The sequence below is a fragment of the Penicillium longicatenatum genome, assembly GCF_028827895.1.
Source record: "Penicillium longicatenatum strain IBT 33135 chromosome Unknown contig_3_segment0_segment0, whole genome shotgun sequence".
Classification (NCBI taxonomy): Eukaryota; Fungi; Ascomycota; class Eurotiomycetes; order Eurotiales; family Aspergillaceae; genus Penicillium; species Penicillium longicatenatum.
In genome coordinates this window covers 2,117,093-2,133,550 of record NW_026643121.1, presented here as the reverse complement: position 1 = coordinate 2,133,550, position 16,458 = coordinate 2,117,093, and the positions used below count along the sequence as shown (strand labels likewise).

At 47.5% G+C, this 16,458-nt stretch overlaps 7 protein-coding genes across 7 annotated transcripts; 4 read left to right on the top strand and 3 right to left on the bottom strand.

Moving 5' to 3' along the window:
- Positions 1-601: 601 nt before the first annotated feature.
- On the bottom strand, positions 602-2,442 carry N7484_006162 (crossover junction endonuclease MUS81; the record flags this gene model as incomplete). Its single annotated transcript, XM_057116580.1, has 3 exons — positions 602-2,070; positions 2,128-2,297; positions 2,351-2,442. The coding sequence occupies 3 exons, from the start codon at positions 2,440-2,442 to the stop codon at positions 602-604; spliced, it is 1,731 nt and encodes a 576-aa protein (XP_056972463.1).
- Positions 2,443-2,893: 451 nt separating this feature from the next.
- On the top strand, positions 2,894-5,053 carry N7484_006161 (DUF3292 domain-containing protein; the record flags this gene model as incomplete). The annotated part of the gene is made up of 4 exons (XM_057116579.1): positions 2,894-3,163; positions 3,213-3,934; positions 3,990-4,217; positions 4,270-5,053. The coding sequence occupies 4 exons, from the start codon at positions 2,894-2,896 to the stop codon at positions 5,051-5,053; spliced, it is 2,004 nt and encodes a 667-aa protein (XP_056972462.1).
- A 4,130-nt stretch (positions 5,054-9,183) lies between these two features.
- N7484_006160 (MDR family NADP-dependent oxidoreductase) lies at positions 9,184-10,228 on the bottom strand (the record flags this gene model as incomplete). The annotated part of the gene is made up of 4 exons (XM_057116578.1): positions 9,184-9,426; positions 9,484-9,541; positions 9,588-9,859; positions 9,911-10,228. The coding sequence occupies 4 exons, from the start codon at positions 10,226-10,228 to the stop codon at positions 9,184-9,186; spliced, it is 891 nt and encodes a 296-aa protein (XP_056972461.1).
- A 761-nt stretch (positions 10,229-10,989) lies between these two features.
- N7484_006159 (SDR family oxidoreductase) lies at positions 10,990-11,934 on the bottom strand (the record flags this gene model as incomplete). The annotated part of the gene is made up of 1 exon (XM_057116577.1): positions 10,990-11,934. One exon carries the CDS (start codon positions 11,932-11,934, stop codon positions 10,990-10,992), a length of 945 nt encoding a protein of 314 aa, XP_056972460.1.
- A 45-nt stretch (positions 11,935-11,979) lies between these two features.
- N7484_006158 (uncharacterized protein) lies at positions 11,980-12,255 on the top strand (the record flags this gene model as incomplete). The annotated part of the gene is made up of 1 exon (XM_057116576.1): positions 11,980-12,255. One exon carries the CDS (start codon positions 11,980-11,982, stop codon positions 12,253-12,255), a length of 276 nt encoding a protein of 91 aa, XP_056972459.1.
- Positions 12,256-12,513: 258 nt separating this feature from the next.
- Positions 12,514-14,655, top strand: N7484_006157 (putative C6 transcription factor; the record flags this gene model as incomplete). Its single annotated transcript, XM_057116575.1, has 4 exons — positions 12,514-12,634; positions 12,684-12,816; positions 12,883-13,961; positions 14,015-14,655. 4 exons carry the CDS (start codon positions 12,514-12,516, stop codon positions 14,653-14,655), a joined length of 1,974 nt encoding a protein of 657 aa, XP_056972458.1.
- Positions 14,656-15,103: 448 nt separating this feature from the next.
- N7484_006156 (uncharacterized protein) lies at positions 15,104-15,817 on the top strand (the record flags this gene model as incomplete). The annotated part of the gene is made up of 3 exons (XM_057116574.1): positions 15,104-15,183; positions 15,373-15,491; positions 15,564-15,817. The coding sequence occupies 3 exons, from the start codon at positions 15,104-15,106 to the stop codon at positions 15,815-15,817; spliced, it is 453 nt and encodes a 150-aa protein (XP_056972457.1).
- Positions 15,818-16,458: the final 641 nt, after the last annotated feature.

Sequence of the window (16,458 nt, the reverse complement as noted above, 5' to 3'; positions counted from 1 at the left end):
TCAACCCCGTCCTTACTGGAATTGCATACCCCACTCCCACTTGGCAATCTTCTGCAACCATTTATTGTCAATGACCGCGTCGATTTCTTTCGGTGTCTGGGGATCTTGCAGAGAGCCGAAATCGAAGGGGATGATGAGAGGACTCTCGAACAGTTTGACTTCATCTCGGTTTTTGAGACCTTAATATGCAGAAATCTTTGGGATGTGCGATTGGCATCCTGACCACCTGACAATCAGGAATCGTATTTTTGGGCTAGAAGATGTTCAGATTGGAATACTAGAAGGAATCTGGTAGCAAGTGCTAGGATTAATGGAAAATATGATGAATTCGGTCGGACTCTTTGGCTCAGTACAAACGGATGATGCCCATTGCTTGAACCCTACACTTGAGTGATTCATTCAATCATGTGGGACATCTTAGTTTCGCCTTTGCACGTTCCTCTTATAGATTGCTTAGAAGGATAGCTGTGCAAATGAAGAAACATGAATCAGTTAGAAAAGGGCATGTGATTGATGTTGCAGACCCGAACTGGAGTGTGGCTTGGACTATTTCTCTATCGAAGTATCAATGTTGCTCTTACTTCAGCGGGCTTTGTTCCATCTATCCGCTCTGCCCCCAAATCTCTGCGATCCGTCTACTCACGGCTTTGGCAACCTTTTTTCTCCCGACTAACGATTGCAATCTATCTGAAATCATTGCATCACGATCTTTAGGCTCTAGAGCCATATAGGCCTCCACCAGTCCTCGTGGGGTTTGCCAATGCCGCTGGATCTCCAGGGCCTTTTCACCAGTCACACCACGCGTGCACATAAGCATCTTCAAGAATATATCTCGGAGAGAGAGAACATCCGACTTGGAAGTTAAAGCTGAAAAGGTAGAAAATGTCACACCATATGTAAGAGAATCATCCCGAGCGCGAAATTTGTCCAACAGTGTCACGTACGATTGCGTGGAGGATATCTGGCGACTAGGAACGACAAAAATCTTCGAGGGTGGAGAATAGTCTGCAGAATGATTGGTGCTAAGCCCTTCATCAGGCGAGTCCATGGCCCCATATATGTTCCGTAGAAGCAAGGTCATTCGTGCCAAATAACGGATTGAGTCATCCAAATTGCGTGTCTTTTTAACAAAGTATCCATTGACCACCTGCGTTGAGGCAATGGCCGAGGCAACCATCTCCTGATATTTCTGTGCACTACCGCCCCCAGTTTCCGGGTGCGTGATGGAGAATTCCTCAATTAGGTAGATGACATTCTTAATGCCTGAACGACGGAGACGAAATTTCTGTTCCCGAAACCGTCCGTCTTTGATGGATCCAATAAGATCGTCCAAGCGTTTTCTTTCAATTATCCAGTCCAACATCACTTCGTCACCTTCCTCGCCATGGCGCGAGAGAAAAGCGGGATCATGACACTTGGCCACCCACATTGCATCGCCCAGCTCTAGGGCACGCACCTGTGGGGTGATGCCTTGTTTGATGAGTTCGTTCGCGATATAATCTCGGTCTGTTTTTGTACGGACTTCGCGAGTATCTAGCACAAGTTCAATGGTGAAGGTCCCCTGGGGAAGCGGAATTGGCTCGACAGGTCCACCAGCGTCTGAACGCTGAAACAGAGTGTTCAATTGTGGTGACTCTTCAGAATCATCATTGTCGGCTGGAGCAGGGCCAGGCTGAGACTGAGACTCAGAGGCTGCCGAGTTCTCTGAACCAGGTAGAGTCTTCTGAATACGCTTGGCAACCTCCCAGCCATCCTCGGAAAGCGCGTATTTCCTAAGGGGCCGACCATGTTCATAGACCAAATCTTTCTGGATGAGGGTTTTCATGGAATTCCAAGCCGTGTAAAATTTGGTCGGGTCGGTAGGTGCCGTGAAGGAGCTGTCGCAATACGGCTGAGCTATATCGATCAATTGGGCTTTGGCCATTCCCTGTGATGCATTTTCCCCTATGGTTGCCAATGCGAGTAAAATGGCATAAGGACCAGACCGCAAAGCTGGAACATAAGGCTTAGCTTTTCGGGGCTTTTTCGCAGGTTGTTCAGCAACACCGGTGTCAGATGTTCTCTTGGTAGCTAAGTAGTCCCCCAATTAGCCTTTTAGCGCTTCTAAGTTTCATGAAGATCATTCACCTTTGCCAGGAGGCTCGGGCATGGGAAGCCCATTCTCCGCACAATAGGCCTTGAGTTTGTCCGTCAGACGATCGCATAGCTTGGGACCCAGCCCATTAAGCTGCTGGGCCTGGGATGGGTGCTGGAATTCCAGTGGACATGCTTTCATCGACTCGTAGGCCTTTTTGTAGCTAGAATGACATCAGCAACATGGCAACCGCGAAAAGGATGCGAGATACCCCACACTGTCACGCCCTTGCTGTTACGCTCGCGGGCTTGGTCCAACCATTCTTTGATCCATCCCAGTAATAAGGGATTGGCACACTCCTCACTCATAGTGGTCTCTCCGCCATCGGGCTGAGAGCTTGAAATCATGAGGCCGAGAGACGCGACGCGGACATCCACTTCGGGAACGCGCGTGTCATGTGACCGTGGCAGAGATCTCAGATGTATTGATAGTCGGCATTTTTAGTTTGGTCAATGCGAAAAAACAATGTAAAGATATTGCTTATTGGTAAAAAGAATATCCACTCAACCCCATCGATTCCATGTCAATTCAAACCGCATTGGCGTGTTGGTGTCTTGAAGTCAGTTTTCCTGCTCATAATGACGTAGATGAGGGGAGTACAACCAATACAATCAAGAACAAGGGAAAGAGCCACACAACCCATGGATCTCAATTCTCTTCTGGGACCTGAAATACTCGTGCTTTCCTTCCTTTCCACATTGTCTCAATCTAATTTCTGCTGCTGTTTCAAGAACCACACCCAACTCTGCCATCCACCATATGTCTGCGACACCTTCTCCACCGGGCACAGACCTCAGCCATGATCGGCAGGGCAGCAACGCTAATGGAGAGCCACCCCCAGAAGGGCCAACCGATAGTCATGTTTTGTCTCAGGTTGAACAAGACGAAAAGGGATTATCGCAGCAAGCGGGCAATGCTGCAGAAATCACTGATCTCGGTTGGAGTCAACCTTCCAAGCATTTTCAGCAGCCAATTATTGGTGGACTATCGAACGAGGATCTGTGGATGCTTATCAGACGATTTGATAAGGTGATTGATGGAAGAAAAAGCTCATGGTTCAGGAACTGACATCTTACAGCAAGTCTACAACGTCAAAGCGGTGCCAGATGCTCCACTACAGAATCTTGACCTGACTCAATCAGCCGACGATGAGTTTTCGCCGGAAAAACTCAGAACTACCCTTGAAAGATTCTACACTACAGTTATAATTGGTCTGACAAGTCTGATCAAACATATTGCTCGCCTAAGGTCTTGGAAAGAGCCTCGACGAACAGCTATTTTCTGTACAGTATATGCTGTGGCCTGGCTCTTGAATCAACTCATTCCATCATTATTAATGGCGTTGCTTGCCTTGGTTGTCTTTCCATCATGTCGGCCGGTTATGTTTCCCCCGGCGCCTCTTGCTCTTGTGGATAAGAATACCGGCGGCGTCCAGAAGCCCAAGGCCGGCGTATTAGGATCTCATGATAGCATGACTGGTGCACCAGAGAACTTCAAAGGCGAGGCTGCTGAGCAAGAAGCCAGCAATCTAGTGTCCGGTGTCGCTACTGTTGCTGTTGGTAGTGCCGTTGGGAAAAATGATCAAGCTGTCCCAGAAGATGCAGCTTTAGAAGGAGCTGTACCTGATGCCACGGATATTGTTGACAGGTCCGTGGATGCACAGAGCGTTGCACAGGGAGGAATACCTGCAGACTCTCATGATAAAACCCGGCAGCCTATGAAGCAGTCTGTTTTGGATGCTGCCAATCTCTCTATGCAGGTCATTAATGATATCACGGACACGTACGAGAAGTTTGGAAAGTAAGTTTTAGTTCACCTGAAAGACTCCTGATTCAAATTTGACGGCCTATCGCAGTGCTTTAGCGGGCACAGCCCCGTTTCCACGACTTGCTCCTCGACTACGCTTGGCCTCGGTGATAGTACCCTTGTGCCTCATATCGGCATTTGTAAACAGCTATATTTTCATGAAAGCAAGTGGCTTCCTTATTGGAGTTGTCTTTTTTGGAGACCCCATCATTTGGCGCAGCATCAAGTTTTTGGACTTTCATATCCCTCACTGGCAAAAGATTTTACTGCCGCAAAAGTATTACATCAAGGCTTCCCTGGGTGTGTTGCTTTTCTAACCATATCTATAGTTCGTTGCTCAAAGGGATCCCTACGAATGCTCAGCTAACTCTCACCCTGTTGCGAATTGGAGAGGCCAACGCATCACCATTGCCACCACCTCCAACCTCTAAGAGCAAACCTCCGTCTCGACCAGCCTCACTGCATCATGAGGAGCTTACCGTTGGTGCTTCGAAAGAAGAAATTACAATTGCTGCCTCGCCCGAGCCCAAGCCCGTGCCGAAGAAACTCGAGGGTTCATCTCCCGCAATACCCAGAAACACCTGGTCATCCAGAATAATCGGCTTCTTTCGTGGGACTACTGCCACAGGAGTGGAGAGTAAAAGAGGCGTCGATAGGATGCGCGCCGTGGTCGGTTCCCGTCATGCTGCCAACAGACTTGGTGTCCTGCGCCCAAAGGGTAAACAAAGTTTACCTACCGGACCAGTCGGCTTTGAGGCACGATACAAAGGTAAGCGTGGGGCTGTTGTTATTGACTCCACAAAAGAGCCTCCGGTGCTTTACTTTACAACCGATACTGAGCATAGCGACGCACAACTGGAGAGCCAAAAGAGTGGTTCGGTACTGTTCACCATTCCAGTGACCGATATCCGAGAAATGAAGAAGCAGGGGGGACTGGGCTGGAAAGGCAAACTAGTTGTCGGATGGGCTATGGGAGGCAAAGAAGTTGTTGATGGACTGCTCATTGTCGGCAAAGAGCCGCGTCAGTCTTACCAGCTGACGGCCATGGTAATGAGAAATCAGCTCTTCAATAGGCTGATTGCTATCGATGGACAGGTCTGGGAGCGCTGTTAATATGGTTATGACGGATGTGTGCTAAAACATTGCAGGTTTGGAAATGATCCTAAAATAGAGTTAATGGCTGGGCATGGTGATCTTCTTTAGATGTAATCTTCTGAGCATTCGCTTAGAGATTCAAATTCTCTTACGCTTTGTATTTATTTATTTTCCGTGGCTTTATCAATGCCATAAACCCATGCTTAGCTTCTGATGAATATAGGAGAAAATCAACTTGTAATAACATAGTCTAAGACCACTTAACTATACTAACTCAATTAGGCAATGTCCTTATTTCACCAAATGGTAGTATGCCTATTAGCCTGATTCTCGATCGTTATTTTTAATTGTCATCGTTTCTATTTTACACTAGAAGGCTATATCAAAGTGACTGTATCTCATCACTCTTATCTTTACCTTTCCTTTACTTTACTCTTACCTTTCCTTTACTTTACCCCTACTTTACTATTATCTATACCTTTACTCTCACTTTACTCTCACTTTACTCTCACTTTACTCTCACTTTACTCTCACTTTACTCTCACTTTACTCTCACTTTACTCTCACTTTACTCTCACTTTACTCTCACTTTACTCTCACTTTACTCTCACTTTACTCTCACTTTACTCTCACTTTACTCTCACTTTACTCTCACTTTACTCTCACTTTACTCTCACTTTACTCCTATTAGTACCTTTTATTTACTTTACTCTCATCCTCAACTACCTCCTCTCTTGCCAACGAATCCATACCCACAATCTTAAAAAGTCGTGAGTCTGATGATATCAACATGCTCCCTTAATTCAGGAACTTTTCACCCAGACACAATAAGTAAACCACGCAAATCGAAGCCTAAATCTTGCATCATGTCAACGCAAAGCATACGGCACGTATCTGGTTCTTTTCTGTATTTGTTAAAACCTTTTCGCAACTCTCCAGAATGAAAGATCACTAACAACTAAACACATCGAATGCCTCTACCACTTAGACGAGCAGAAGCTGCGCATCCGAATGCCAGCCGAAGCCCACGACGCGCTGGTGGCAATTCTTTGCGGTTTGATTATTACCCAACTGACATCGACGGGCCTGCTTTTTAAATCTGTTTCCCAGAATCTCTGCCCTACCATCAAACTAGGGAACACAGCTTCCCAACCAGATGGATGCTAGGTGCCGCTGAATGGCAAAAAATTCACAGTCTGTATTGAGGTTGGAAACTCCGAAACAGAAACAGAACTTATACGAGATGCACGCCATTGGATTGAGCACCCTCAATCTTCAGTTCAAATTTGTCTTGATGGTGAAATAGAGCCGCGATCAAAATATTATCACACTTTCAGTTTGGCGCTTAATTGACAGCCATCCCCCCGGCCCACAGCTTCGCGACATATTCGTGCGACAATGACTGAGTCAGTTATCACTTTCTCTTTCAGTTTTTACCCCGGTTTTACGGTAACACCGAACTTGCGGCTAATGCTTGCTGGAAGGTTATATCCTTTGTGCAACCGGATGTATGCTCGGTCACCAACTCAAAGTTTGAGGGGACTGTGCTTGCCGTCAAAACGTTCGCGCATGATTCCGTGGGCACAGGCAATACAGTCTGCGGCTTCGAGTCGGTGGATGATTCCTGCTTTCGACAGGATTTGGTACATCCGCTGGGATTGTTGCGGCGGGGTTGAAACCGTAAAGGATATCGTATGCCGAGCGGCCCGTAACGTTCGGAGACATATTCAGTACTCGAATTATGCCTGGTAACGCGTCGATCTAGTCTTTCACACGGTCTTCAGCTGCGGTGAATCTGATGGCAATTTCCACTATTTGGTTAGGCCAAGTGGATTCTTCACAAGTACATACTACTATAGGAAACTGATGTGTTGATCATTGTTTACTTTTACTCACATCTGAGTATTATACTGTAGATGTAGCCAGGAAAGCATTAATTCGATGATTGCCAATCAACACGTCATTACGGCTAACCAGTGGCAAATTAGAAAGGGAGGTTCTATTTACTACCCCACCCTTCATGTGGGTGCGTAGTACAAAGGTGCTGGGCACTGCATAACATGCGTTAGTGGCTATGAAGCGGGACGCATGTCTTGACCGCTATCTCCCATGGCCTCAACAATGGGATCAAATGTAATGTAATGTGACGAGATAGTTAGATAGGTCACATCCAACTACATGGCTTCTAATCACAAAAGCATATGGGATACAGAAAACGGTAGTTGCGTATTGCATGGAACGATAAGTCGTATTCTTGGCTGTAAAGTAGATCCGTTGGACTCTTAGCAGGCAGGACTCTCGATCGCTAGTGGCTGGCCTAGCCTTAAACATGACAGAAGGCCGATCTGTAGAATATGGGCTATCCGCTGATTCGGTTCTATGATAAAGAGTCGATGGGGAAGGCTAGAGGTGGAAAGGAATAACCCAATGTTGGAACAACTAGTGGCGCACATGCAGATACATACATCAAGAATACATGTATTGACTTCACAGGCCACACCTCGCTACTGTACCATAGTGCCACAGCTGCTATTCGCTAATCTGCCACCTTTCAATTCATCTCCGTACTATCCCACTACCAGACAGGCCTTCTATAAGTAAGGCAAGCCCATTCGATTCGATTGTTCAACATACCAGATAGTGTAACCCAAGGAGATTGATTTATAACCACCTATCGAACACGTACAGCGCCCAAAATCTTCGTCGTCCTTCCTCCTTGTCCATCTCTGATACCTCCCGCCATGAAGATTCATTATCCAGCCCTATAATCTGACTGCATCGAATACCCGCGCCGAGAATCACATATGCCAGGTTTGGACGACCATGGTAAAGGTAAAAGGAACCAAGAAGTACACAAACTTGCACTGACTGAACATCCGAGGTATCTAGCAAGCTTAAGTTTTGCCAATGATTGTTTGCGAAAACCTTCGAGATCGAAGGTTGTACAATGCGACTTGAAGCGTTCATCTGTGGTGCAGTGCGCTCCCAGTGAGAGGACAAGAAGTATCAATAGCAGCTTGGATTTGGAATTATTATATCCACAACCCATCAAAATAATCTCATATTGGCGACGAAATGTTGCTTCATGAAACACCATCATGAACCAATGAACAGCACGAAAGTAAGTTTCCAAAAGAAAGTCTGCCACAGGTTTTGGCGGAAAATCAGAATTCAAGGCATCAATCGATATTGAGCCTTCTGGAAGACCGGGCATTTCCTCTGACTTTGAGCCTCCAGGTAACGCAGAAGTTGAACTTCCAAGCACCGTCTTCGGGCTAAACTGTTCAATAATCTGTGAAGGTGATATCAGCGACTTGTCCATTTTGTTAGGAAATGTAATGCTCACCTCTTGAGTCATGCCCACTGATGAAGTTCGCGCATGAGGTCCAAACCACCCAGACGTTCTATCGCTGGAGTTCTGGTAGTTTAGCGCGTTGTCGCCCAATTCACGAGAACCACCAGCAATGATTTCCGGTGTGTTGATCACATTGCCGAGACAGGCTTCGAAGTTCTCAGCCAAGGGCTCTGCAGGTGCAGCCCTTTTCAGAGGAAACTGGCTTGGGCTGTTGATCTCATCCCGGTTGATCGTTCTGCGCTTTCTTTGCGCGGGGCGATTTTCCGGAATGCAGGTGACTCCAGTTCGAGTGCAGAGCGCGCATGGTCGTTCGCGATCGCATTTTAATTTCTGTCGACGACATCTTTGGCAAGCCGAGGGCACTCGTGATGCCCGCTTAGCTCGCCCATAGCCATTGCCGTTCACACAACTCATCGTGCTCAGGAAGGCAACAATGACAACAGGAACTGGTCTTGCTAGGAGTTCGGCACTTGCCCCACACTGTACGCTGAGTTGTGTGGGGTAGTGTGGGGGTCTGTTGGTATCTTAACCTTTGTTACATTTATTCTAGTCTCAGCGTTGATAAGAAAACAATCTTCGCGAGAGACACAAGCATTGAGAGTCCAAAGAGAGGGGAGGTCTGAATGGGCAGCTTATTGCCATGGTTGTCTCCAAAAAGGCGAGTTAGTCAATAATCAACCGTAGCAGATAGTCCCCGTTTTAAGTTACATTTCTAGGAACGTTCGCAATGAAAGTCACAACAACGGGCAGGGGATACGAGTAGAAATTTTTTCAAACAACCAGCTGTATAAATCTAGTGTTTCAGCTTTGTGACAAGCTTACCCGTGTTGCCTCCCGAGTAAAGCATCATCCAGGTTCGAGGGATATCTTCGAAGTCAGTATCGATGACCATTTCATTTTCATCCCCAATGATTAGATTGCCCTTCTTCCATTCATCTACAAGCAAAGCTCGGACCTCTGGCAGGTGCTCAATCCAGTCGATGTTAATAAAGCCGAGGATTTGTAGGCGCATTGTAATAATTTGCTGGATATAAGGCTTTCATGAGATGAAACATTCTTGGGGTGGATGAAAAAACAAAGCGTGGGTACTTACATAAAAGTTCTTCAAACCTGTAGTATCCGAGTCACGGTTGTAGTCGGAAATGGTACCGCTGTACATGTTAACGTGATGCTCGTTAAAGAAGATGTGTCTCTTACCTGGCGGCAACACGCCCAAACTTCGCCAGCCTGGACAACATGAAGTCAAGGATATCCCCGCCAACATTATCTGATAACAGGTCAGCCAGAGTCGATTCCTTCATTTCAAGCACAAGGTTGAGGGATAACTCACCAAAGTAAATTTCGACAAAACCTTCCGTCTCATGGGTAAGGTTCTGCTTGAAAGATGGCGATTTGTAGTTCAAACAAATATCTGCACCAAGCTTCTCCACCCATCTGCATTTTTCATCTGTCCCAGCAATACCAATTACCTATAAAGAGTTAGATTGGACACTCAAAAGACTGACGACCGAAAGAAATACCTTGCGGCAACCGATCATCTTCTTGGCAATCTGAACAACCATGTTGCCCACAGCACCAGCAGCACCACTAACAACAATAGCATCTGTACTCTTCGCCTTAACAATTTGCGTCAAGGCATAATAAACTGTGAATCCTGGCAGTCCAAGTGCACCCAGGAAATGCGTGTCTAGTAGACCAGGTTGGGGATTGAGTACAGACACATTTGTAGCATCATCAATTGAGTACTCGGACCACCAAGGAATACCCGTCACCAGAGAGCCGGTTACGATATCGGGGTTGCGAGATTCCACAACACGGGCAATTCCCATAGACTTCATGGTCTCCCCTAATTGCACTGGGGGCAAGTATCATCGCTCGGCATCCGCGAGCGGCGAGATCCATGATCTTTGTGCTGGGTCATTACTCAAATAAAGCGTCTTCAATAGAACTTAGCCTTCCTTGAGCGCTGGGAGATCAGTGGTTTCTAAGGTAAAGGTGGGACTGTCTCCGCTTAGGACGGGTTCAGCATATGGCTTTTCACGAAGAACCCGGCGTTTGGTTCTCGTTGGTGCACTCATTCTTGATGATAATGAAGGGCGTGGCTAGATTGAACGGTAGTGTCTAGGATTGAAGGTTGTTGAGGAGGGGAAACATGATCATCCTAGGCGGTTAAGTATGATTCGGTCTCCAGTCGATTCATAATCATATACTGTACTCGATCGGCAATCACTATTCAGCGCTGAAGCAACCACTATTCAGCGCTGTAGCAACCACCAATATTTTATGTTCAAGATACCTGATGCTGAGTTATATCATGTTTAGAACAAAGACACCAATCAAAATGCTTGGGCCGAAAAGAAAATAACCTTGATGTGGTCGAGAGCCCAAAGATTCCACTGGAACAAGCGTGCGAGATGGCGGGGTAGCTCCACGCTGAACAATTTGGGGATTACTGATACATTGCATGCTAACATATTGATTGAGGTGGAAGAAGCTTATGTGCCAGTCAGCATGCATTTGCAAATGGATTTACTAGTGCGGACATACTTAACTTTTCTATGGTAAGTTGCGACGCAGTTCAGAAACTTTATCATAATATTTACAATGTCTCCTTGTATTCCCTCACAGCCTGTTCAAATGACACGTCCCGCTTGAAACCCAAAGAAATGGCCTGAGAGTTATCAAACTGTGTGGGCCATGACTTCAAGATTGGGATCAGAGCAGGGTCTGCCTTCTCTGTGAGTAGAGCCAGTTTGTCCTTGCCACCAACAGCTTCCAAAGCATCCATCATACCCTGAACGGTCACACAAATACCAGGAACATTGATCTGACGAATGTGCGGGGGCACGGAGTTTGCAGGCAGACGGAGGGTGAGAAGAAGATTATACACTAGAGTCTTAGGCGAGCAAAGCCATGACTTGAACGACCGATCCTCAATAGGAATGACGCATTCCTTCCCGTCCAGAGGTTCACGAATCATACCCGAGAGGAAAGAGGAAGCGGCAGCTGTTGGTGCACCAGGACGAACAGAGATAGTGGGAAAGCGCAAGGTAAAGCCTGTAATGAACTTGCGGCGGGTATACTCGTTCACCAGTGTTTCGCAAACAATCTTTTCCGCGCCGTATGAGGATTCGGGTGTTGGAATGACACTATCGGTCACCACTTCTGGCAATGGCTGACCATATACAGCCTGGCTGGAGGAGTAGATGACTCTAACACCGGGACAGGCATGTCGCAACGCCTCGAGTAGATTGCGGGTGGCATCGACGTTGACGCTCATGCCCAAATCGAAATTAGCCTCGGAACCAGACGACATAATTCCGTGGAAAGCGTAGACGGCATCAATTGAAGAGTCCACCACATCCTTTGCTGCTGTGAGGAGGTCTGCCTTCACTGTAGTTGCATTTTGTGGGTACTTGACGCCGCTGGGGATCGTGGGTTGGTGGATGTCGGTCAGTGTAACGCGGCATGTGGGGTCGTTAAGGAGCTCTTTGGCGAGTAATTGACCGATAAAACCGGCGCCGCCGGTGATGAGGATGTGCATGATGATAGAAAATGACAGTAAAATTGATTGTTTGGAACTTCAGGAATGTTGTCACTGGCGGAGTTTATGAGCAATGTTCTGCTCTCCGCATTCGCATCAAGTCCGAGAACGATCCGCTGGTGGTCCTCTGCACCGGACTTTGGCCGGGTGGGCTTGGTCCGGGGTGGATCGCCAGGACGAATGGGCTTCGCCAGCCACCTAAGGGTCCTCAGAAGCTTGGATCTCGTCATCTTTCTTGTTCAGGCACTTTCTGCTGGTCCCGGAGCAGAGGCCGATGTGTTGGACACATTGCATAACGTCATGTTTGGCTACTGTGCGTGAATTGAAGTTAGTTCTAGTCAGAAGTATATCAGCTGAACTGGAATTTTGAATAGAGAGCTCAGGGCAATCTTGATGTGGAATTGGGACGATGAAAACACGGTTCGGCCAATGTGAAGTTGTAAGGAGGAAATGAAGAACACTTGGTTGAAAACCCACCTCGGCCAGTACGGGAAATCCACTTTCTCCTCCGCTTCCCCGCCAAACCTTTTGCCCCTAAACCCCGGAGCATCACCGACTGCATCACTGTAGCACCCCAGCATGGATGCCTCTACTCCACTCAAGCGGTCCTCGACAGAAGCCGGCTTGGATTCTCCAAAGGGATCTGTTCGATCAGGAGACTCGAAGAAGCAGGCACCAAAGATTTCCAAAGCCCGCGCATGTGAGTTTGGCGCTTCCCCACACCCATGTTCGCATCGCTAATTGCCCAGGCGCGGAGTGCAAACGACACAAGATTCGCTGCGAATTTCGCACCGGCGAATCAAATTGTACTAAATGTATTCGCAGTGGAATCAAATGCGTGGTAAACGACTTTTCACAAAAGTTTGTTGACGACGATGGGATGTGCGTATACCGAAAAATCCAAGAGGCCCGCAGCCACGAAGAACTAATCTGGATTCTTCTCATTAGATGGAAACTCCAAGCGGCTTCAACCATGCAGCAGCTGCAGGCAGCTGTGTCGCAACTATTGCGACAAGCAGGATTACCTGATCTCTCGTCTTATGCAGCAGGGGATGTTCAAAATAATTCCAGTCCCGCTGCCTCGAACCATGCACACCGACCATCCATTGACACAATGCAACCGCATCCTAGCCACCATGAAGGACCGGGAGTGGTGATGGATGTTACCCGAGAGCCCTCTCCGGAGCAAGATTTGCAAGATCCAGAATTGGTTCCAGCGCCCATGCGCAGTCTATACGAAGTCACGAAGCTGCGCAATCTACGCAATGTTCACATCGAGGCACCCAAGAAAACATTACTAGAGGAAGACTTCATTACACGGGGCCTTATATCTATTCACGAGGCAGAGGAGCTCTTCGCATATTTCAGTCGCACTATGAACCAGTTACTTTGGGGCGGAATCATTTTGGTGCATCGTGATCTGACATCTGTCCGTCGCGCGTCAACTCTTCTTTCCGCTGCTGTTCTAACCGTGGCAGCACTGCATATTCCCAATCGCACCGCCACTTTGAACCGATGCTATAATGAGTATGTTTCTTTAGTGTCAAATATGGCTCTCACCAGAGCACACACGCTAGACGATATCCGAGGTCTCTGTGTGGGTGCCTTTTGGCTGTCAGAGCTGAGCTGGAAACTCTCCGGACATGCTGTGCGGATTGCAACGGAGATGGGTCTGCACCAAAGTTACCAGCGACTGACCCGTGGACATACTGAACAGTATGAGCGTGCACAGCTGTGGTACCTGCTTTATGTATGCGATCATCACTTTAGTATCGCTTACGGGCGGCCGCCCGTGATCCACGAGGATATTGCGATCCGGAACTACGAGGCCTTTCTTGAAATGCCAATGATAGTGCCGGGCGACATTCGACTCTTGGCGCAAGTTGCTTTGTTCATGATTTTGACGGAAGCGTATCGAACATTTGGCAGCGATACAGAACAAGCGCTTACCGAGGAGGACTTTGGTCAGCTGCGGGTATACAATGTGGCAGTAGATCAATGGCGACTGCTATGGCAGCCTCGGTCTGGTAAGTTCTGCTCTATCCAGTCACTGCAGAAACTTTGACTAATCCCACAATAGCTGACAGCTCATACGTACGCACGTACCCTTCTAAGGGTGTGGTCCTACACTACCATTTCGCGAAGTTCCAACTTAATTCGCTGTCCCTTCGCGCACTATCACCGACCAATACCCCCGTATTTTCTATGGATCGTAAAGAATCAGCTAACATCGCTATTTCTTCGGCTATGGCTTGCCTAAACATGGTCCTCGAAGAGCCAGATATCCGAGATGCGATTGTCGGCGTTCCTATTTTCACGCATACCATGGTCACCTTCTCGGCAGTTTTCCTGCTCAAGGTCGCTATTAACTGGAACTCAGCCTACCTCAGCATTAACGCTCGTCAGGTGCGTCAGCTGGTTGAGCGGGTGATTGAACTGATGAATTGTGTCTCCGCCGGTGAGCGACACTTGACCCGACATATTGCCCGTGGATTGGGTAAGATGCTAGAGCGTTTCGACACCTGGGAGGCTGGATGGCAGGTTAGCGCCAATAATGGCGGTCTGGTGGACGGACGCGACGTGCCCGGAGGCGCGAACGCTATGGCGCAAGGATTTCCACCGCCAGACCTGATCTATGACATGGTCGGAACGTATGGGTTTGGACTCGACGAGAACTTGTTAGATCCGAGCATGGCGAATTTTGACTTTTTAGCACAGTAGGTTGGGGTAAAATCTACCGTGCGACGGTTTATTTTGGGAGGGAACAAGGATACAGGATCCTTCTCACAAGTTACAACCCCTAGGGGGGTCTGAGCAACTTGGGGGAAAGCGGAATGTAAATAGAACAAGAAATCAGGAGTCCAGCCTCCTCTACCCACACGCACTCCTCCCCACACGACCACGCACTCGTCTCCACAAAATCGTAGTGTAAGCTATCCCATGTCGTCACCTCAGCTTATGCACCCCCTCTCCCTTGGTTCCTTCTTCCCCCCTTCCCAAGCTCCGGTAACTGCCACTCGCTTCCCATACTCTTATAAGACCCCCCGGTAGCGAGGCTGAAACTCCCTCCTCCTACCTCCCTTTTTCTCCCACCCTCTCCCAAAACTATATACTTCCCACTCGGCCCCAATCTCAAAGCCGATTCTTCCATACCTCTAATAATATCACCATGTCCACTCGCAAGAGAAAGAACGACCCCGAGGAGGAGCTTCAGGCCCTTCCTAGTGACGAAAGCGAAGAGGAAGAGGAGTAAGTGTTCCGCGTCTATCCATCCATCCAACCAATCCAATCCAAGTATCACTTTGCGCCAAATATCACCGCAACCAGAAAATCCTACGATTGATCGCGCATTGATCGCAATGGCCCCCAAGCATTATTATTACCGAGACAGAAGCCCCGGCAACCCACAGAATGATTTCTAACCCATGCGCGCATTAGGTATGAAGACTCGGAGGTAGGAAGTGACGTCGGCGACGAAGAAGGCGGAGAAGAAGAAGAGGAGGAGGAAGAAGATTACTCTGATGAGGACGAAGACGAGGAAGAAGGCAAAGACGAAGGTACGAGTTGCAAAAATGTGGCTAACGTTGTCGTTGACGCTCAATCGCTAACTATTTCGCTTTGCGCCTCAGGTCCTCCAGCCGCCAAGAAGCAAAAGACTAAGCCCGCTGCCGAGGAGAAAGTCGCCAATGGTGATAAGGAAGACGAGGAAGACAAGGAAGGCGAGGATGAGGATGAAGGAGAAGAAGAGGTAGATGAAGAGGAAAAAGAAGAGGCGGATGATACGGCGAAGACTAGTGGGCCTGCTGCAGCTGCAGCTAAGGCCAAGGGCGATGTTGTTCCTAAGGAAGCGAGTTTGGATGAGGTTGATGAAGTTGAGGAATAAACTATCAGGGACCACGGCTTGTCGTCTCCCGGGTCCTTATAAGATGGCTGTATAATGGACTGCTCGCTGTATCTCTAAGCTTCATTCTGGTTATTAGTCCAGTTTATCAAGGTCTAACTACCGTCATGCTGGGTTCCTTTTGTAGGAGTAAATTTATCTGTTTGAGCCGGGGCCTCTCAATGGCCAGGAATTGGTTAAATGATTGCTGTTGGTAGGTACCAGAGAAAGGGCAAATATATTTCCCAAGTTAGGGCAAGAAAATATTTATCCGAATATCTATCCTAGGGTTACCTATTATCAGACAATGCGAGAAAATCTATCGCTTGCCACATTTAAGTTGAAAAGGACAGAAGAAGCATAATTTAGGTTGCGGGACAATACATCTTTCTGATCTTATCCGATCGAACGCATTTTGATGTTTGAACATCCAAACTTGAAATCTGAATCCATCTTTGTTGACCATGATTCATAGCCGTCTAGGTGAGATGAGTTCATTGCAATTCCTAGAGTGAACAAAGAATAATAATAATAATATCTTCCAAGGTTATATACTGCGATCTAAGCTATATGGAGACGATTTCATTGGCAGAAGAAAAACACAAAACAAATAAGAAAAAAAACAGGTTTCATGAATGATCATC